Below are 18,882 nucleotides of genomic sequence, written 5' to 3'. Positions count from 1 at the left end.
ATGTTATGGTACGGCTTTCGGTCAACAATAGGCTATTAGTAGTTAAGTTTTGGTGAGTCAAAAGTTATACGTGGATTTTTGACTGCATGGGGGTTGATGCCCTGAACCCCTGCATTGCTCAAGGGTCAACTATACTTGGGTAATAAATGTAATCTCAAACCTAGAAGCCACCAAATTGGGAACTAATTTGTAGTTGTTATGTTTCCTTGTGAATAAGAAAATATTCTTTTTCTTTCTTCTCTAGGGTTTCCCGAATGATTTCTGGCACCTAGAATATTACAACCCTGCATTGAACAATTAATTAAACTAGTAGATAGGTTGCAATTAGCTTAATATTTCATCTCTGAGGCCCCTTGGCTAAAGTATATATTGGTAGCTTTAGGGTGAAGAAACCTGGCAACCTTACCCAGGTGAACAAAGTTAACCTCATTGGTGAGAGGCCACACCTGGAACTTGGCATTACCTGAGAGGCTGCAGCATGAAGAACAGCATTATTTCAGTGATACTCCTGTGAAAGATGTATGACATCAATCTGATCAGGAAGAAACACCAGACAAATCCTAATGGAAGCACATTGTATAAAATAGCTTTCCTGCAACCCTCAAAAATATGAAAGTTGTAAAGGTCAAGTCAAGGGAGAACTGAGGAATTGTGTCGGATTGAAGGAAACTGAAGAAACAAGTATGGTCTGTGCTCCTGGTTTGAACCCTTTTGCCAAGAAGGACGTTGAGACAGGTGCTGAAATTTGAATGGGATCTCTGAGTGAGGGGAATATGGAAATTTTTCTACTGTTGTTGCAACTTCTCTGTAAATTTGAAATATATTTTTTTAAATGTGTCTCCCCCCTCACTTTGCAGACTTAAATTTTTATTTTTTATTTTATTTTTTATTAAAGATTTTTATTTATTTGGCAGAGAGAGAGAGAGAGCACAAGCAGGGGGAGCGGCAGGCAGAGGGAGAGGGAGAAGCAGGCTTCCCGCGGAGCAGAGAGCCTGACATGGGACTCGATCCCAGGATCCTGGGATCATGACCTGAGCCGAAGGCAGATGATTAACTGACTGAGCCACCCAGGCGTCCTAAACATTGGTTTTTTTTTTTTTTTTTAAAGATTTTATTTATTTATTCATTAGAGACAGAGAGAGAGAGGCAGAGGGAGAAGCAGGCTCCGAAGGAGCAGGGAGCCCGATGCGGGACTCGATCCCAGGACCCTGAGATCATGACCTGAGCCGAAGGCAGACGCTTAACCATCTGAGCCACCCAGGCGCCCCTAAACATTGGGTTTCTTATTGAAGGGTTTGTGTTCTAAATCTGCCACTTCCTGGCACTATTACTTTCTCCAGCTAGTGACCTCTTGTTTTTAATGAGGATTTTGCTACCTCATTACAGGTTGTAAGGGTCAGATGAAATAATTTCTCCAATCATACTTTTGGCAATCAATAAAATGAAGAAGAGCCATTAAGGAGGAGAATCCTGGCAAGATGGTAACAGTGTAAGAATTGTCCAGAGGGTCCTAGAAGAAGGATGTGTGTTGGAAGCTCTAAACAGTAATGTAGTTAGACCTCCACCGCCTGCTCAAGCCCAACCGGGAAGAGAAACAGACCACAGCTCCTAGCCCTCAGGCTCTGGCTGGCTTAATCATTTGCTGTCCACCTTCTCAGGTCCTTCGTTACGGCACAGGGAGGGCCTGTGGAAAAAGAATTTGACTAGTGGCCAGTTTTCGTTGTAGCCCTGCAGACATAGATTTACCTTCCAGATATTTTAAGTCTTATCCCTTTGCCTCACAGGTGAGAAAAATTGAGGCCAAGTGAAATTAGATTGTTTGCCCATGTAGTAAATGCCAGTAGCAAAGTTAGTGCTCAGGGTTTGGTCCATCCTGGTGCAATTCTACATCACCTTATTGTCACTGTTAGTCTTGTCTTCCCCAAAGAGACTGACAGATCCCTGAGGGAATACACTATATCTTAGACATTACTTCCTGAATTCCTTAAAAGACTCAGCAGAGAACTGTGGATACAATAGGTATCTGGAAAATCCATGATGAAATGAATTAAAAATTGATCACTATTTTTGATTTATTGTTGTTGCTAAGAAAGAAGGAGTATGGGAAGCTCAACAGGTGGCCAGTTAGGTGGCTTTCTTCTAGGAAGATGCTGGTGCTTGGACTGGAGAGCACAGTGGAATCCAGAACACACCATATACTCCGTCAATTTCCCAAAAGTCCGTGTCTGACAGATTTAAAAATGAGTGAAGACACGGGGAGTCTTCCGAAGGTACAGCTTTTGGTTTTATTTCAACTGGCTGCTAGTATACAAAAGTAAAAGGTACATTCCTTTAAAAACCTAAACCAACCACCAACCCAAACCCATAACTGGTAATTCAATTGTTCAGGAAAGCGGGGAGCCCCGGGCTCATCTACATAACACGACATTTTGCTCCAGGTGCAATGTGCAGCCCTCAGGTGAGGCCCTGTCTCCACACTAACACAGCTCCGGTCTCCGGTGGCTTGCTGGCTTCCTTTGCCTTGGCTGGGCTGGGACTTCTCAACCCCAAAGGCAGAAAATCAAAATCACAGATTCTTTCTGGATATTTTGACCTGGCCCTTTAAGTGACATCTGTAAGACAGCTAAACTCAAACTCAGACTCATACAAACGTGAATCTGGGAAGAAAGGCTGACCCAAAGAGAGGAGGGTCAGACCCCCCCTTTCCCCATCAGTGACCCCGCGAATGCCCTGGCAGACTGAAATGGAAGCAAAGAAGGGGACTCGAATGTGCATGACCTGATGTCAAGTCCTGGCTAAAATCGTCCCCAGCCGTGTGTTTTTATGAGGGTCATTTACCCTCCTGAAGCCCCGGCTCCCTCCCTCTGTCATCTCCTGCCTTCTCAAGGCAGACTGGTCCATCTGCCAGCATGGTGCAGGAGCTAATGCGACTGTAATCCGAAGTGCTGCACAGGAGGGGCGAGGTGGTTTGAGGAGGCAGAGGAGGAGGACAAAGAAAAGGAAAGAAAGAATCAGAGAAAGGTAGGGTGGAGAGACGGGGCCAACACAGTACAAGGGGCGTGGGCACCCCTTCTGGGCTAGGGTCGGGCTTAGGTGATGACATTAGTGGGTGGGTCCTCTTTAACTACACAGAGGAGAGAGCTGCTCATTAGAGCTGACCTGGAGCCAGTCACTGGGAAAGAAAATCGATACTCAGACTCACTACTATGAAGCTACCCTTCACATGGCTTTCATCACAGGATCACTTGTAAAGCCTCTGTCGCCTCTCTGGGCAGGAGACAGGCTGCTGAAGGGGCTCCCAGCCTGGCCCTGGAAGAGGTCACGTCTTCACACTTCCTCAAGCCACAGAAAACTTGAACCAAGTGGTGTGGTCATACTCATCCCCAGGCCTCAGCAGCACAGGAGGGAAGTGGGGCTGCGAAGGGAAAAAGAGGACAGGTTACACTTGCCAGCCCAGCTGCACCCTGCCCCATGCAGGATGGCTCTGGACTGGTCTCTAGAACCAGCTGCCAGGGTAACAACTGTTTACTATTGGTTTGCACTGAGAACTCGAGCCACATCACTGAGCACGTTGTTACAGCAGGACTTTCCCGATGAAGGCGGCCATGTATCAATTTACATTCTGGTGCAAGCTGCAGAGCTGGTGCTTTGGGGAGCACTACTCTAGGCAGTAGCTAGAAAAAGAAGTCATCAGTAAGCAAATAGGAAGAGAAGATGGGATCATTTTAAAAGTGTGGTTGCAGGGGGCACCTGGGTGGCTCAGTCAGTTAGGCGTCTGACTCTCGATTTTGGCTCAGGTCATGATCCCAGGGTTGTGAGATCGAGCCCTGTGTCGGGCTCCGTGCTGGGCCTGGAGCCTACTTAGGATTCCCCTTCTCCCTCCCCTTCTGCACCCCACCCCTCAAAAAAGTATGGTTGCGGAAGATGAGCAGGTATTGATAAGGGGCAACATTGAACTGAATAAAGGCTTTGAAGGCACAAAATAGATTAAAAAAGACATAAATGCTATGTTAGTAACTTGGCTAAAGGTTTCCTCATCATGACTGGGAGAAGAGAACCCTGTGGACTTGTGATTCACACAGACCTGAGTGTCGTGACCTCTGTCATACAGTGTGACCTTGGGCACAACACCACTGAGAAGCCAGGCTGGAGCTTTACCTGATTGACGGCATCAGGCCAATTCTGGGTCTCGAGGCAGAAACCAGAGTGCTTGGGATAGACTGCTCCCCCCTTGCCCTTCAGCGCGCCATCCAGGAAGTTGCCTGTGTAAAACTGGACCCCAGGCTGGGTGGTGTACACCTCCAGTAGCCGCCCGCTTCCAGCGTGCCGGACCCTGGGGGTAAGGCAGACCACGTCGGTACATCGGTACGGGATGCAGAGGCCCGCAGGGACCGGGCGAAGCTGGGAAGCAGCCTCTGAGCCAGTAAGCAGGCCCAGCCACAGAGCAGGGACAGATACACGGAGACAAAGATGAGAAGAGCATGATGGGAGATTCTCGTAGTCTCCTGGGTGAGGCATGAGCAGGTGGTTCTGAGGATCCTCCAATGGCCACTTCTCACTGATCTTGGTTTCTCTGAGGAAGGCTCACCCCAGCCGTGTGTGTGTGTGTGTGTGTCTCTCGGGGGCAGCCAGGTTGAAGAGACACAGTTTTCAGGTTCTGGAGGGGCTGAGAGCCTTTCTCATAAAGAGTTGGAGCTCTCTGCTTGGCCTGGCAAAGCCACCAGCTATGTCTTGAAAGAGAAGAGATGCTTCTCTAAATTAAACCATCCCCCTTCCCTGGGGCTCGAGCAGGCGGCGCTTTTTAGTCAGATGTCCCCTGAGAACAGATGTACTGTCAGTTTTTGCTAGATTCACTGTTTCCTTTAAAAAAAAAAACAACCCCCCCCCCAAAAAAAACAGTTCTCTACAGAGCTGAGAGTACCTACCCGCTCCCATACTTGGTGTTGAAGGGATATGGATAAAGAAAAGCCTCAGTCTTCCCCTCTTACTGAGAGGTAAAACATCCCAGCAGTGTATGGTCCATGAAGACGTTCAGGGAAAGATGTTCGGGAAGAGGAGGGCCAGGATTTGAAGAGTGGAGAGAGGCCGGAGAGTCTCCTTGAGGTGGGTGCAGGAGAGAGAGAAATGTGAGCACTAGGCAAGAGGAGAATGGCAGAATCCAGCTGGAAGAACACAGGGACTGGGGCTCTGAGGCAGAGAAGGCTTTTGAAGTTTCTCTTGGAGTTTGAATCACTTTCCCTGCTTTATTTCAAATCCATTTATTCTAGAGACATTATTTGCTGGTGCCAAGCACGGTGTTAGGCACTAGGGTGGGGAGGGGGGACTCAGGGAGACGAGACGGTGCGAGGAGTCAGAATTTAGTGAGGAGGAGGGAGAGTGCACACAAATGCCGCTGAAACAAGGCTGCTGGTGGTGCTGGTGCTGGTGCTGGTGGTGGGTGCTCTGGGGAGAAGGGCAGCCTCTGACGCTCCATGGAAGTAGACAGGGCACGAATCACATGTGAACAAAGTACAAAGGGCTCCAGAAGTTCAAGGAAAGCAGAGGTGACTTCAGTCCAGAGGAATCAGGCCTTCTAAAACCAGTGGGCCTTAAAGAACAGGCACAGATGGGGAGAGAGGCAGCGAAGAGAAACAGGCTGCCAGGTGGGAGCCCAGGGCTAATGGCCTCATGCGGGAGGGGGAGCGGCTCCGGCTCCCTGGAAGAGGAGCTTTGAAAAGTCGGGGGATGTGTATGCGGTCCCTGCAGCAGAGTAAATGCTACTGATCGGCCAGAGAAAAAGCTCCTCATATAGGACGTGGCATCTCTTCTTCCCCACAGAGGCAGCAAGTGAAAAGGACCTACCGTGCACAAAAGTGCTTTTCTTTAGATTCCTTCAGACAGAAATTGTGGTCGAAGCCATTGATATGGAAGTCCTGCAGGTGTTTTCCAAGCTTGACTGGCTTCCGCAGGTCAAAGGCAGTTCCTTGTACTGGAGCAACTTCTCCTGGTGGGAAGAGGCAGATAAAAAGGCAGCAGGCTGGAGCACTCTGGCCAGGCTTTCTTGAAAGAGGAGAGGGATTCTACTTCAGAGCTTTACACCGTGATCCAGTTTAGTTTCTGTCTTTATTTAAAAATAATTTTTTTTTCTAATTTGAGCATAGTTAACACACAATATTGCATTAGTTTTAGGTGTGCAACGTAGTAATTCAGCTTCTCTCTACATTATGCTGTGCTCTCCATAAGTGGGACCCCCGTGTATCACCAGGCAACTCTTACAGTACCACTGACTATAATCCTTGTGCTGTGCCTTTTATTCCTGCGACTTATTCATTCCATAACCGGAAGCCCAGTTTATTTTCTTTAAAAGTCTTCTTTGTCCTAGAATAGTGTCACATATTTAAAGGTGGACACAAATGCTAGTTAGTTAACATACTCTTTTAGGGTTAGAACTACTTTTGCCGGGGCGTCTGGGTGGCTCAGTTGTTAAGCGTCTGCCTTCGGCTCAGGTCATGATCCCAGGGTCCTGGGATCGAGCCCCGCATCAGGCTCCCTGCTCCTCGGGAAGCCTGCTTCTCCCTCTCCCACTCTGCCTGCTTGTGTTCCCTCTCTCACTGTGTCTCTCTCTGTCAAATAAGTAAGTAAATAAATAAATCTTAAAAGAAAAAAAAACTACTTTTGCCTTTCATGTGGTCAGATGGAGATGTTGTAGGAACTTGGTTTCTGTGCTATTTTTAGAGGAGAGAGAGGTAGCATGCAAAGTGGGTCTGAAATCTTAGGAGGCTGAGAAAAATCAGGAACTTGTACCTTACCACTAAAAGATTTAAACAAGTAAAAGGAGAACCAACTTTAGCCGTTCAAAACATTGAGTTCTGCTTTTGTGTGTTCCTAAATACTAAGAGGAAACACGAATCTCCTATCTTTGGGCGAAAGATGGCATCCTTTTCTTAAACTCGGAGCTCCTGTTCAGAAACATGGTCTTCCTGGTATGTGAGGACTGGAGTCTGTGAGTTCACACAGAGCTGCGGGGATGCCTGGGGTCCAAAGCACCCAAGGGGGACCCAGAGGCCTGGCCAATACCATCCTAGCGTCCGATGCCCACTATTTGACCAAAGGAATTTGGGAAGCACACAGAAGAATCCTTCTCTTACCAGAGTCAGCTCTAGGAAAAATTAAGTAGCATTCTTTTTGAAAACACCCCTTAAAACCATCTATTTCCTTTGCCCGGTTCTGCTTGTACGAAAAAGAATTTTTGAATGGGTAATATTTGCACATGTAATCAATTTATTTATTTATTTATTTTAAAAAGGTTTTATTTATATGAGAGAGAGTGTGGGAGAGAGAGCATGAGAGGGGCGACGGTCAGAGGGAGAAGCAGACTCCCCGCTGAATGGGGAGCCCGAGGCAGGACTCCATCCTGGGACCCCAGGATCATGACCTGAGCCAAAGGCAGACACTCAACTGACTGAGCCACCCAGGTGTCCACATGTAAACAATTTAAAAGGTAACAAATGTAAAAGATACAAAATACTATAAATGAAAACAATCTCTCTCATCTTTGTTCCCCACAGATCCAATTTCCTTCAACAGAAGCAACCACTGTTGCTTGTTCCTGACCCATCCTTCCAGAGATGTTACAAGGATATTGAAGTATGTTAACCCAGACCCATGCACACACACACAAAGATAGAGCCTATTTCCACCTTGATCTTTTGATTCAATTTGTCTTGGAGGTTGTTGCTAAATTTATTCCTATGTATTTCATTGGACAACTCTATATGCACTCATATTTCTATTTTTTCTATGATAATCTGTCAATTTAAAATTTCTTTTCCGGTGTCATAATTGCAAATTTACATTTTTCTAGAAACATATGCATTCCATCTATATTACTCTCACTTATTTGTAGAGTTGAGGAAGACAGTAACTTATGATTCTTTCAATTTCATCTGTCTGTGGTTATTGGCCTGTGCTCATTTCTAACTTTGTGCATTGAATAGGTTAGCTAATGCTTTATCTATTTTATTTTTTCCCCCCTCCAATGAAGCAGCTCTTGGATTTATGTATTAGTACTACATTTTTCCTCCTCTTTTCAAAATAATAATTTCTGCTTTTATTTGTATTAATTTTTCTTTTGTTTTCTTGGGTTTATTTTGTTATTTTTCAAATATCTTGCATTAGATGCCTAATTAATTTATTTTCACATTTTTTGGATTAATATAAGTAGTGCTACAATATTCTTCTGAGCAATAGGCTTTATAACACATATAGGAATTTCTGTTATATATAATTGTAACATCATATTTCCATTTATTATATATTCCAATATGTATTATGTATATATTTCCATTATATGTAATTATGATATATTATTTACTTATTTTCTAGATGTTACTAGTTTTGGGGTTTGAATTCCCTTTTGATCCAAGAATTATTAAGAGTTAAAACATTTCTAGGTCAGTATTGGCTGTCTTACTCCTATTTTGTGAAACTACCTGAAGTTTTCTTTATGCTCTCAGATATGGTGAACTCTCATTGTAAATTGCATCCTTTATCATTACAAGGTACCCTCCTTTATGTAATTTAATGCTTTCTGTCCTGAAATCAGCCTTTACTGATATCAAGATTGAGACTCCTGCCACTTTGGCTTTCATTTGCTTGGTTTGCTTTGAAATCTCATATTTTTAACCTTTCTGTAAGACTTGGTTGCACACAGCATTCTGATGGGTTTTGCTTTGTGATTCAATCTGAGAGACTTTGTTTAATAGAGGTATTTTATGGCATTACTATGACATATGTATGTTCTAAGTATTCTTAGCTCTGTCGTTACATTTTATGGTGTGCTTTCTGTGTTTATGAATTTTTGTTGTTGCTTGCTTTTTAAAATCTTTTACTATATGGTCTGTGTGTGTGTGTATGTGTGTGTGCCTTATAAGTTTGAAAGTTTGTAATTTTGTTTTAGTGGTTACATCTACATATAAGTAACTTCAATATAATATACTTAATCCTCTGTTTCTCAGAATCTGCTAAGCTTTTCCTTTCTTACCCTTTCTCCTTTCTCTTTGCTACCTGACTTGGGTTTCCGATGCTTTCAACTGTTAAGAATCCTAATAAAGGCACTCTTGTTTCCCAGTAGATGGTGCTAGAGACACAATATAAAGAGCTTGCTTTATAAACATCCACCTCTGAATTCAGAGTCAGCCCTCTAAAACCTGATCAGTTCTAGGAGAATGAAGAGTTGAAGTTTTTGGGTCCCTCAGGCCAAAGGCCAAATCCTGGATGGTAATGATCACCTGGGTGCTACTGTCTTGTGAAGTCTGAGTGACCAACCACCTCCCACACTGATTTATAAAAAGGTAAAATGTTTCCTTATGAAACAATTAGTCTGGGAAAAAGCAGCAGCTGTTTTCATGGGCTTAAGAAGATTTTTGTCTTACCAACCCATATTCTGAGTATCAATTTATGTTATGCTTTTTTCCCTAACCTTATATGGTATTCACAGTATTTAGTTCCTTAAAGTCATGCTTGACTCAAAATCTGACCCTTATGACAGTTCCAATGTGATATTGCACAAGTCAGTCAAGATTACTTATTTCTCAAAAAAAAAAAAAAAAAGATTACTTATTTCTCTTGACTTTAAGGTAAAAAGAAAGTCATGGAATTTTCATGAAGGAGGGAGCCAGGGCATATTTCAGGTCTGTTTACCTGATACTGAGCAATCTACAAATCAAGGTTTATGTTAACTTTTCTCTTTGTAAAATGAAGCTATTATTTGCTGCCTTATACATTACATGGAAATATTTGATAAATGATAAACGGTTTCTGGAGGGTTACATAAATAAACAGGCCAAATTTCAGGATAACATATGTAACACAAAGGAGAGCCTACAGGGGGTAAGACTTCAGAATGGCAGAGAAGCCCTGACTTAAAAATGAGAAACTTGGGATAATTCCAAAATGAGATGTTAGCTAAATGAGAAGAAAAAAAGAGAGACGGTTCCAGTCTACCTTGTTCCAGCCTCATGCCCTGACATGTACCTAATCATCGGGCAGATGGAAAACTTGGAATTGGTCCCCCAGATTCACTATGTCTTTGGGCCCTTTCTCATAACTGGAATGTCCTCTCTGTGCCTACCTCCACCACACCCTGGCAACGTTGTTTAAGAATACTTACTCTCCAATGTCATTTCCTCTGTGAAGGACCGTAGCCACCACAACTAGAACTAATCTCCTTTTCTACTTGGTTCCTACCACACTTTGAACATACTTTCTTCAAAACATTGATCACATTAGGCATAATTATAGGATTATATCAAGCTCCTAGAGGGCAGGGATTGTGTCCTTTTTACCTTTGTACCCTCTGAGCATGAAGCGAGCCTTTACTTGATTGAAAAACTGATGTATGTATGAAGTAGAGGCAGAAAAAACAGGGACAACTGTGAATGTTGGTACATCCTGTGGCAAAGTCAGAATGAAAGATCTAGAAAGTACCTTAGGAATTACCTCATCCAGTCCCCTCGCTTTGCAGATGATAAGATTGGGACCCAGACAGCTAAAGGGACTTGCCCACGGTGACACATCTTCACAGTGTCAAAGTCTCCAGGCTCCTCACCCTGGAGTGACTTGGTTACCGTACTTTCTACCGCCAACCCTCCAAGTGTTCTTGATTTTTCAAAGAATTTGGAAAATCAATGTGCTGTTCTTCTAATTTTGGTCTCTCTGCATATGTGACTTTGTACTTTGGTGCTAAGAATAGAAGATGTCAAAATCGCTCTCTCAGCAACGCTGAGTGTACAGAAAATGAGGCGGAAATGGAAAGGGTGCCCTTAGAGGGGATGTCACATCACCAGACTGCAGTTTTGAAGCCACCAGGAAGCTGGGGTGTCAGCAGAGAGAAGTTGTTTTCTGAAGGGGATTTCTTAATGCTCCTGCAGGCTGGCTGTCTGTGCATAATGCCATAATGCCTGGCAGATGGTGGGCTCTGACCCAAAGATACAGGGTTACAGCTCTGGGGCAGGCGAACAGCCTGAGGTGGCATTTCTACATCCCCATTTCAAGGAAAGCCTGACTGCTGGCACCACGGCAGACTCATCTGAGGTTACTGTCATGAATTTAGAGTGAGACCGGTCCCTGCGTGGTGGCAGCTGTGGAGGGCATGGCGGGTTGGGTTTGTTAGGAGAATACACGGAAGAGGGAGGGGGGTGAGGGAGTGGAGAGCACATGCAAAGGGGTGAATCTAATGATGGACTTCTGATTTAAGTAGGTGGGGAGCGAGCTCGTGAGCAGGCAAGGGGCAGTGAAAGTGTGGTAGGATCAAGGGACTATGGGTTTGTGTGACATCAAAGAATTGTTGGGGCTGAAAAAGACATCTTAAATAGGGATTATAGATGGCTACAATAAGAGGTGATGACAAAGTCAAGGGTATGACCCAATGACAATGGGATTGAGTTGGGGGACAAGGTTGGGGGACAAGATCATTGGAAGAGAGGATGTCAAGAAGAAGCTGAGAGGTCAGTATCATCAGTATGGATAATGAAATAATGAGGGACTATGACAGGAGTGGTGTTGGAATGACAGTGAGCCAGGGATGAGCTGATGAGATCTATAGCCGACCTCAACAGATGTGTCTCTCTGGCAACTACAGCTGCCCCATCCTTGCAAGAAGATGATGTAGACCTGTTAATTGGAAACAGGACTCTCTAACATTCCAGATCTCTCTCACAAGGTGTTAAATCTTCCTTTTCCTATTTGCATTCCTGACAGAGTTATAATGACCTGCCTTCTGGCAGCAAAGGAAAAACTCACTGCCTTCATGAAATCCATCTGCCTTCATTCATATCTCTTTTCTCACATAAGGGGTTCTTATATGTGTTCTATTATATGGACTTTGGCCTTTTCCCCATGACTGCTTGTGGCAGATTCCATCTTTCAAAGATGGCCACACCGGTATGTATCCCATTCCACAGGCTCTACTTACAATGTGATGTTGACACTCCTTCACTGAGAGGTAGAGTCTTTGTTCCCCACCTTAAACAGGGAAGGACCCCTGTAACTGCTTCGACCAATAGAATATGGCACAGATGATGCTATGTGATTTCTGAGGTCAGGTTATAAATACAAAGTGGTCTTGCCTTGGCCCTTGCTCTCCAGGTTATTTCCCCTTGGAAGCCAGCCGCCATGTTGTAAGGAAGCTCAAGTCACATTGAAAGGCCATCTGTGGGGTGTTCTGGCTGATAGCCCTAGCCAGTAGCCAGCATACAAGTAAATGAGCCCAGACATCACATGCAGACACAAGCTATGCCCTGTCTAAATTCCTGACCACAGAAACAATGAAAAATAATCCATGAAGTGTGGAGTAATTTATTATATAGCAATAGATGACTAGTATACCGCCTTAGGATGTTTTCACCTCTTGGCACTTGACTAGTCTTGACAGGAGGTTAATGCACCCCTCCCCTCCCTTTACTACATAGTCAGAAGTGTCTTTAATTGGTCCTACCTTAAGAACACTAATCCTCGTAATTACTTTTGGGTGGGGGAAAAACAAATACAAAGTTGTTAATTCACGCATTTTTGAGTAGCTTTTATGTACCAGGCATGAAACTGACCTCAGAGAGCCTAGAATCTGGTGAAGGAGACAGATAAAAAAATTAACACCGACAGGAGAGTGTGACAAAGGCCATGAGAGCGGCGTCCAGGGGGCTCTCATGGAGGAGAAGCAGCCCCCAGTGCAGCTGTGGGGGTCAGGAAAGGGTTTCCAGAGGTGGTGACAGGAGTCTAATCTTGAAGGATAAGTCAGGACTGGCTCAGTGGACAGGGTGCAGGTCCGAACAAGCACAGGAATGGACTGCTGTCCCCTGTGAAGTTGTATCTGGAGTGTAGGCAAGATGCATTTATATTACACATATCCTAGAGACTGCTCACTCTGACTTAATGTGGGGGGCAAACGACTTAAGAAACGGAGTAGAAGGTGAATTAGTCCTTTGAACTTCTGATCAAACACTGACTCCAGTGAAATGGTTTTTTGTAACATCTGGGCATGAACACTCTCCCAGTGTCTGACTGAGAAAATTCACCTGGGGTGAATTTTAATTCAATGCTTTTAATTTCTCATCATCAGAAATAGCTCTTTCCTCTGCCTGGTGGCCCTAGTTAGTACCTGCCTCTCTGAGAAGATGAACAGATGGTCCCTGCAAGAGTCACTGCATCTGTTCATTTTTAGCCCCTTCCTGGCAGGTCCCCTTTCTCACTCATCTTCACACAACCCCGTAACACAAGTGCAGCCATAAGATCAGAGTCCCACTGGACAGTCCTCAGCAAAGTCTTATTTATAAAAACAATTAAAAATTATTTTGGGAAAAGGGAAGAAAAAAGAGAAAAGAAAATCTGGCATAGACTTTCTAGAAAAATTAGGATGAGTGGAGAAATTTTTTCCAAAAATTTTTTTCTCCCTTAAAAAAGAAATCTTAAAAAAAGAGAAATATTTAAAAAATGAAGTATATTATTTGAACATTATTTTCTATGATTTGTCCTATATTTTGGTTTACAAATCTATGTAAGACATCTTAGGATTCAGACAGACTTACTAACTGACCTTGGGCAAGTTTCTGTGCCTCTGTAAGATTCAATTTCCTTATAAAATAGAGCTCATATTGGTGTCTACCTAAAACAGATATTGTGAGGTTAGAGAGAATGATATGAAGGAACCTATCTCTAGGGCAGTACCTGGCACATAGTGCTCTGTCTCTTTGTCTCACACACACACACACACACACACACATACACACACTCTCTCTCTCTCTCTCTCCAGAATAGAGAACAAAGAGAACACTTATTCATTATAGCATAAATCATTGATGCAAAAGGAAGGTACATTTCTGCCTCCAGGGAGCAATGCCATTTTCATTAAAAAAGGAATAAGGGTTTTTTTGGTTTAGTTTTGTTTTTTGAAGCTTCCTTCCTTAGTGATTTTTAAATCTAGAACTGTAGTTTTTAAACTGGCTTTGGAGTTATGTACTCCTTTGAGAATATTGTAAAAGTTAAGGGCTCACTGTCTAGGAAAATGCATACAAATGTAAAGAATGTTCTCAGAACCTCTGAAGGCCAGCCATGCATGACTGGTTAAGAATCCCTGATTTCCAGGCCAATGAATACGTTCTGCCAGACCACTACTCCTCACCAAGCAAGTTGCCCTCTCATGACCTGAGACTAAAATGCACATCTGGAATGTTGCAGTCACACAACCTTAGGGGTCTGGTCAAGAAAATGCAGTCTGGGGGTCTACTGGGAGACTCACAGCAAAGGCTTTTTGCACAATACATCAGGGCCTCCTTCTGGACTATCTATGATGCCTCCATATTCTTGCAGGACGTACAATAAACTAGTATGTGAAATACGCAGGAGCTTGTCTCAATCTGAGCAAATCAACAGCTTACAGAAATTGCAGGAAAGTGAAGCATCGGAGAAAGTGGAAATTGCCCCTAACGACAGCTCAGAAAATGGGGCTGATGGGGCAAACTGTGTCCTGCCGGGTTACAGTGGCTCTCAGGAATCGAGATCACCAATGGCTGTTATCGACCTCCCAGGAGCAGCATCTTGCTCACTTGTTTGGCAGTCAAACTCAATAGATACTAGAATGGATTTTAAGAGTCAGGCAGCCTGGACTTAAATTCTTTGCTGTAAAAATGTGTGGAGGTTGCTTAGCTTCTCTGAACCTTGCTTTCTTCATCTGTAAACCGGGGATAAGAAGAGTATCTACTTCATGGGATTATGAAAATTCAACAAGGTAAGGCACATAAAATGCTCCGCATCCTACCCAGTGGGCAGGAAGTACTCTGTAACATAGCTGTTTTTATGGAACGTGGCCAGGGGTGATAACAGCATAGACTGTGGGGTTAGGGAGACTTGGCTCCAAATCCTGACTTCCCGAATTACTTACCTGCCTAGCTTGGTGCAGCTTAATTAACCTCTCCAGATGTCCATTTCTTTGAGGCATAACTGAAGCATTACACCTCTTCCAAAGGGTAGTGAAATGAGCTAACGTGTGTATGTGCTTAGCGTAGTGGCTGGTACATATTCAACACTCAGAAATGGTGGTGATGGTGATGAAAATGGTAATAATAGTAGTTAATCCTTCCAAAGCTCTTATGAAATGCCGGGAGCTGTTCCACGCACCTTACATGTAATACCTCATTTAATCTTCATGACCAATGAGGTAGGTCCAGTGGATTACCTTTACTTTACACATGAAGTTTGCAGAGGTTAAATAAATGATCCAATGTCACAGAGCTGGATTTAAACCTAAGCAGTCAGGGTTTGAGTCCCTGCCTTTAGCTACTTCGTTTTCCTGAGGATGTGTCAAAATCAGCATTTAAGCATTCAAGGTCACACCAAGGGCTCACTAAGTTCAGAGGCATTTTCCATTTCCAGTGGAAGCTCCCTTACCTGTCCCCATCAGTTTCATGGCATCCTGGGGCACCCACTGCCCAAGAGCAGGTGCATTGCTAGGGCCAGATGTTGATCTATGAGAATTAAGACTGCCTTCCCCAGATCCTCCTGGGTCCACCGGGCTCAGTCTGCCAATGGTCCTTCATGGCTCCAGCAGGAGAAGGACAGCCCTTCTGCCTGACCACACAGAGAGACAGTGTTCGGCGTTTGCTTGATGATTTCAAAAGGGGAACGTGTTGGGGCAGAAACATCTTCCTGCATGCTTGTTCTGCGCTTCACAGTAACTTGGGCAGGCTCCAGCGACAGTGGCGTAATTAGGGAGCCCAGGCTCGTGGTAGACCCATGGCTTCCTGCTGTCCTCCAAGAGCCAGGAGGCTCCCACAGTCATGGGTCACAGGAAGCCAAGAAGGGTGGTAACTGAAGAGAGCCAAACTGCATTAATGGCCCAGGGTCAGAGAATATAACCAGTACAGGGGAGAGGGAAGAAATCAATCCAGCCTTTCTGGTCAACTGGCACAGTGGCACCCAGAAATGGCATTATGTGGGGGATCTAGCCCTTCTGATCTCCATCAGTGCTTCCCTTTCTTGCAAATCGCTCCAAATAAACCTACAATTTAAGTTTCAAGGCACGCCCCAGCCTCCCTTCCAAGGAGACGGGGGCCCCACGCTCTGCCTACACAGAAATATTGCCCACCACGACTGCTTAGCCTCCCGTGGTTTAGTCAGGACACAGAAGGGCTGTGGAGCCAGAAGGAAGGGAGCCAGCCTCCTAGGTCTCATTATCTGCAGGACGTGGTCAGTATCTCCCCTGGTAGGTGTGTTCTGCAGACCCTGCATTCGACTCAGTCTTTGCAACTGGACCTACCTAGACGGTCAGTTTCACAAACTATAAATTTAGGAGCTGCCCTCTGTCCTGGGAAGAACTCTGGAATGGAATGGAGTCCTGGAAGGCAAGATGAAGCATGCTCACTAGGAGACAAATCCAGATATATTCAAATACAAATCGTCCCCAGGCTACCCCCTCGGCTTCTCTGGGTTACAAAGCTGCTGGCTCGGGGAGCTTCGGGAGAGGGAGCACCTGGGCTTCAGTGAGCAGAATCTGCAGGGAGCTGTCACGTGGCCTCTGATCTGTGGATGATCTAGATGAAGATAGAGAAGGTATTCTTCTCAAATTAGGACAGACAGCGTGAAGCTAGGAGGCAGATGCGCTTGGTATAACAGAACCAGGAATCCAAAAGACAGTGCAAAGTGGGGGTAAAGCACTGGTTATACGATGAAATTTGTGAATAATGGCAAAGGATACGGTCCTGCACTTGTGTCCAAAAAAGCCAAAAACCAAAAAGCAAAGGACACTGCCTCACTTTACACTGTAACTCCAACCCTGGGCACGAAAAATAATCTTTGGAGGTTCCATCTCCTTCCTTGTAAAATTGGGACAATATAGCCCCTATCCCCTGAAGTTGTCATGGGGATTAAAACAGTTATTCTGGGCAAAGTGCTTAGCACAGGGAGGATGATGATAATCATGACGGTGATAACTAACAACGACACGTTCTTCATTAAGTGCTTCACACCTAGGCAGTCTGGTTCCGGAGCCTGTGTTCTTAGCTATCATGTTATACTAATTCTCATAAACGTTAAGTCTGATGACTACAATTATTACTGACTAGGGAGATGTGAGCTGAGCTGCAGCATGTGTGAAAATGACTTCAAGGATGTGGTTGGCAGTAAGTTCGACAGGAGTCACATCAAGAGTGTAATGAGGTGGTGACAGTTCTTGATAACTTTGTGCAGTGCGGGCATCCCAGATGGAGAGGCCTAGACACACAGAAGCAGAATCAGAGGACAATGACCAGAATGGCCAACTCAGGGCAGAAGAAGAACAGCTCTTCCTGGAAGAAGAAATGACTTGGGGGCACCAGGACAACTACCTTCCAAGGCCTTGAGCCAAGCAGTAGGCAAAATGGGGCCGGCTCTAGATTCCAGCTCAATTTCTGGAAGGCTTTCTGTGTGACGTGCTGACCCAAGGTGGCCAGGGACCATCCTGAGCTGGAGGCACCTGAGTGCCTGCGGAGCCCACAGTCTGGGGTTCAACTTTTCCGACTGTGACCTTCCAAGGCTGTAGATCCATTGTCCCACGTGATAAACAGAATGAAGCAGGCTGTTCCCTTTAGGGACACACTGTGACATCTAGTTATTTCCCTCCTCTCTCTTTTTAAAATCAAATTGTTAGCTTGTCTTATCTAGGGAGGCCATAGGCTGAGAGCAGCTCTTTGTAGAATGACCTACAGAGAGGCCCAGAAGTGGGAGAATGAAGAGTTGCAGGGGGGAGGGGAGCTCAGAGCGCAGCAGGAGGACAGCAGGGTTGTTGGGGAGGGGAGCGAAAGGGGAGGGGCAGGTGCCCAAAAAAGGAAAAAGTAACAAACCTGAGGCCAGCCAGAGCTTTTTCGTGCTTTTTATGGGGCTAGAGAAAGGGTGGACCCAGGACCACACCTGGGGCTTTTTAGAAACTGGACCCAGAGGCTCTCCCTCAGGCCAACCGAGTCAGAATCTGCATATTAACAAGCTCCCCAGGTGATCTCTGTGCGTACTAAAGGTGAAAGGCACTGGTGTGGAGACCATCTAAGGGAGACCCAGGCTCAGATGTGTCCTGCATTCATCTCAGAAAAAAAAAGGGGGGGGGATGGGGAGGAAAGCTGGGGCAACGGGAAGAGCGGGGAGTCTGGTCTCCATGGGGACGGCCCAGCCGTGCTTCCAGCCCAGCTGCTCCAATTCTGTCCGTTTCTTTATCTAGGCAGGTTCAGAAGTCAGTCCCATTTGCATAAGGAAGCCAGCAGTAATGGGGCTCATGGGCACAGGTACTCATCTGACATCTAATTAAGCCATCTTGGTATATCATCTCTAGAATGCCTGCTATTATTTTAAGAAACAACATAAAGAGAATGATAATTAAAAGTAACACCCTGGGTGGGAATTTTGTCTTCATTCCAGTGGTTGGCAAGTAAAGCACCCTGGGATTTTTTTTTTTTTTTGAGGTAACATTTCTATAAATTTTCATAGATCACACAACCTCAAAGCTTGTCTCTGCTGCAGTTTTCCCCCTTCCCTCTGCCGGAGCTTTGGGTTTGTGGCTTTATTCTACTGCTGTTTTCTTTCTTTTTTTTTTTTTCTTTTCACTGAGCATTTTCTGATTTTACTTTGACTAGCAATGGGGGGAGGGTATTGCTTCTGGATATTACATGTCATCTGAGGCATAAAATGCTAAACCCAGTTACATGTTGTTTTCAGGTGAGAAGGCAATTTTACACTTCACAGTTGGTCCCACACGAGGCATTTTCATGCAGGGAATTTTTCCGTCCTAGACTCACATCAAGATGGCACCCAGGGATTTGCTGCCAGTGGGAAGTGCACCCACACTGTCTGCGTGCAGCCTTCCCGCAGGGGCATTCCTGATAGACC

At 44.9% G+C, this 18,882-nt stretch overlaps 1 protein-coding gene across 4 annotated transcripts in view; it reads right to left on the bottom strand.

Annotated features, from left to right (window-relative positions):
* Nucleotides 1-2,266: 2,266 nt before the first annotated feature.
* The window catches only part of GALM (galactose mutarotase), a 103,763-nt gene continuing 87,147 nt past the window's right edge, over nt 2,267-18,882 (bottom strand). For 2 of the 4 annotated variants that reach the window (XM_036066161.2, XM_036066159.2), the window contains exons 5-7: nt 5,842-5,983; nt 4,159-4,333; nt 2,267-3,415 (exon numbers count right to left, since the gene is read on the bottom strand). In XM_036066161.2, coding sequence (XP_035922054.1) covers nt 3,338-3,415; nt 4,159-4,333; nt 5,842-5,983 — 395 coding nt within the window. In that variant the 3' untranslated portion in view covers nt 2,267-3,337. The other 2 variants (XM_078056206.1, XM_036066160.2) reach the window with 2 other exon arrangements.

This window comes from Halichoerus grypus, chromosome 10 (assembly GCF_964656455.1).
Source record: "Halichoerus grypus chromosome 10, mHalGry1.hap1.1, whole genome shotgun sequence".
Classification (NCBI taxonomy): Eukaryota; Metazoa; Chordata; class Mammalia; order Carnivora; family Phocidae; genus Halichoerus; species Halichoerus grypus.
Note: the sequence above shows the minus strand (reverse complement) of the source record. Positions and strands in the feature narration are given on the sequence as shown.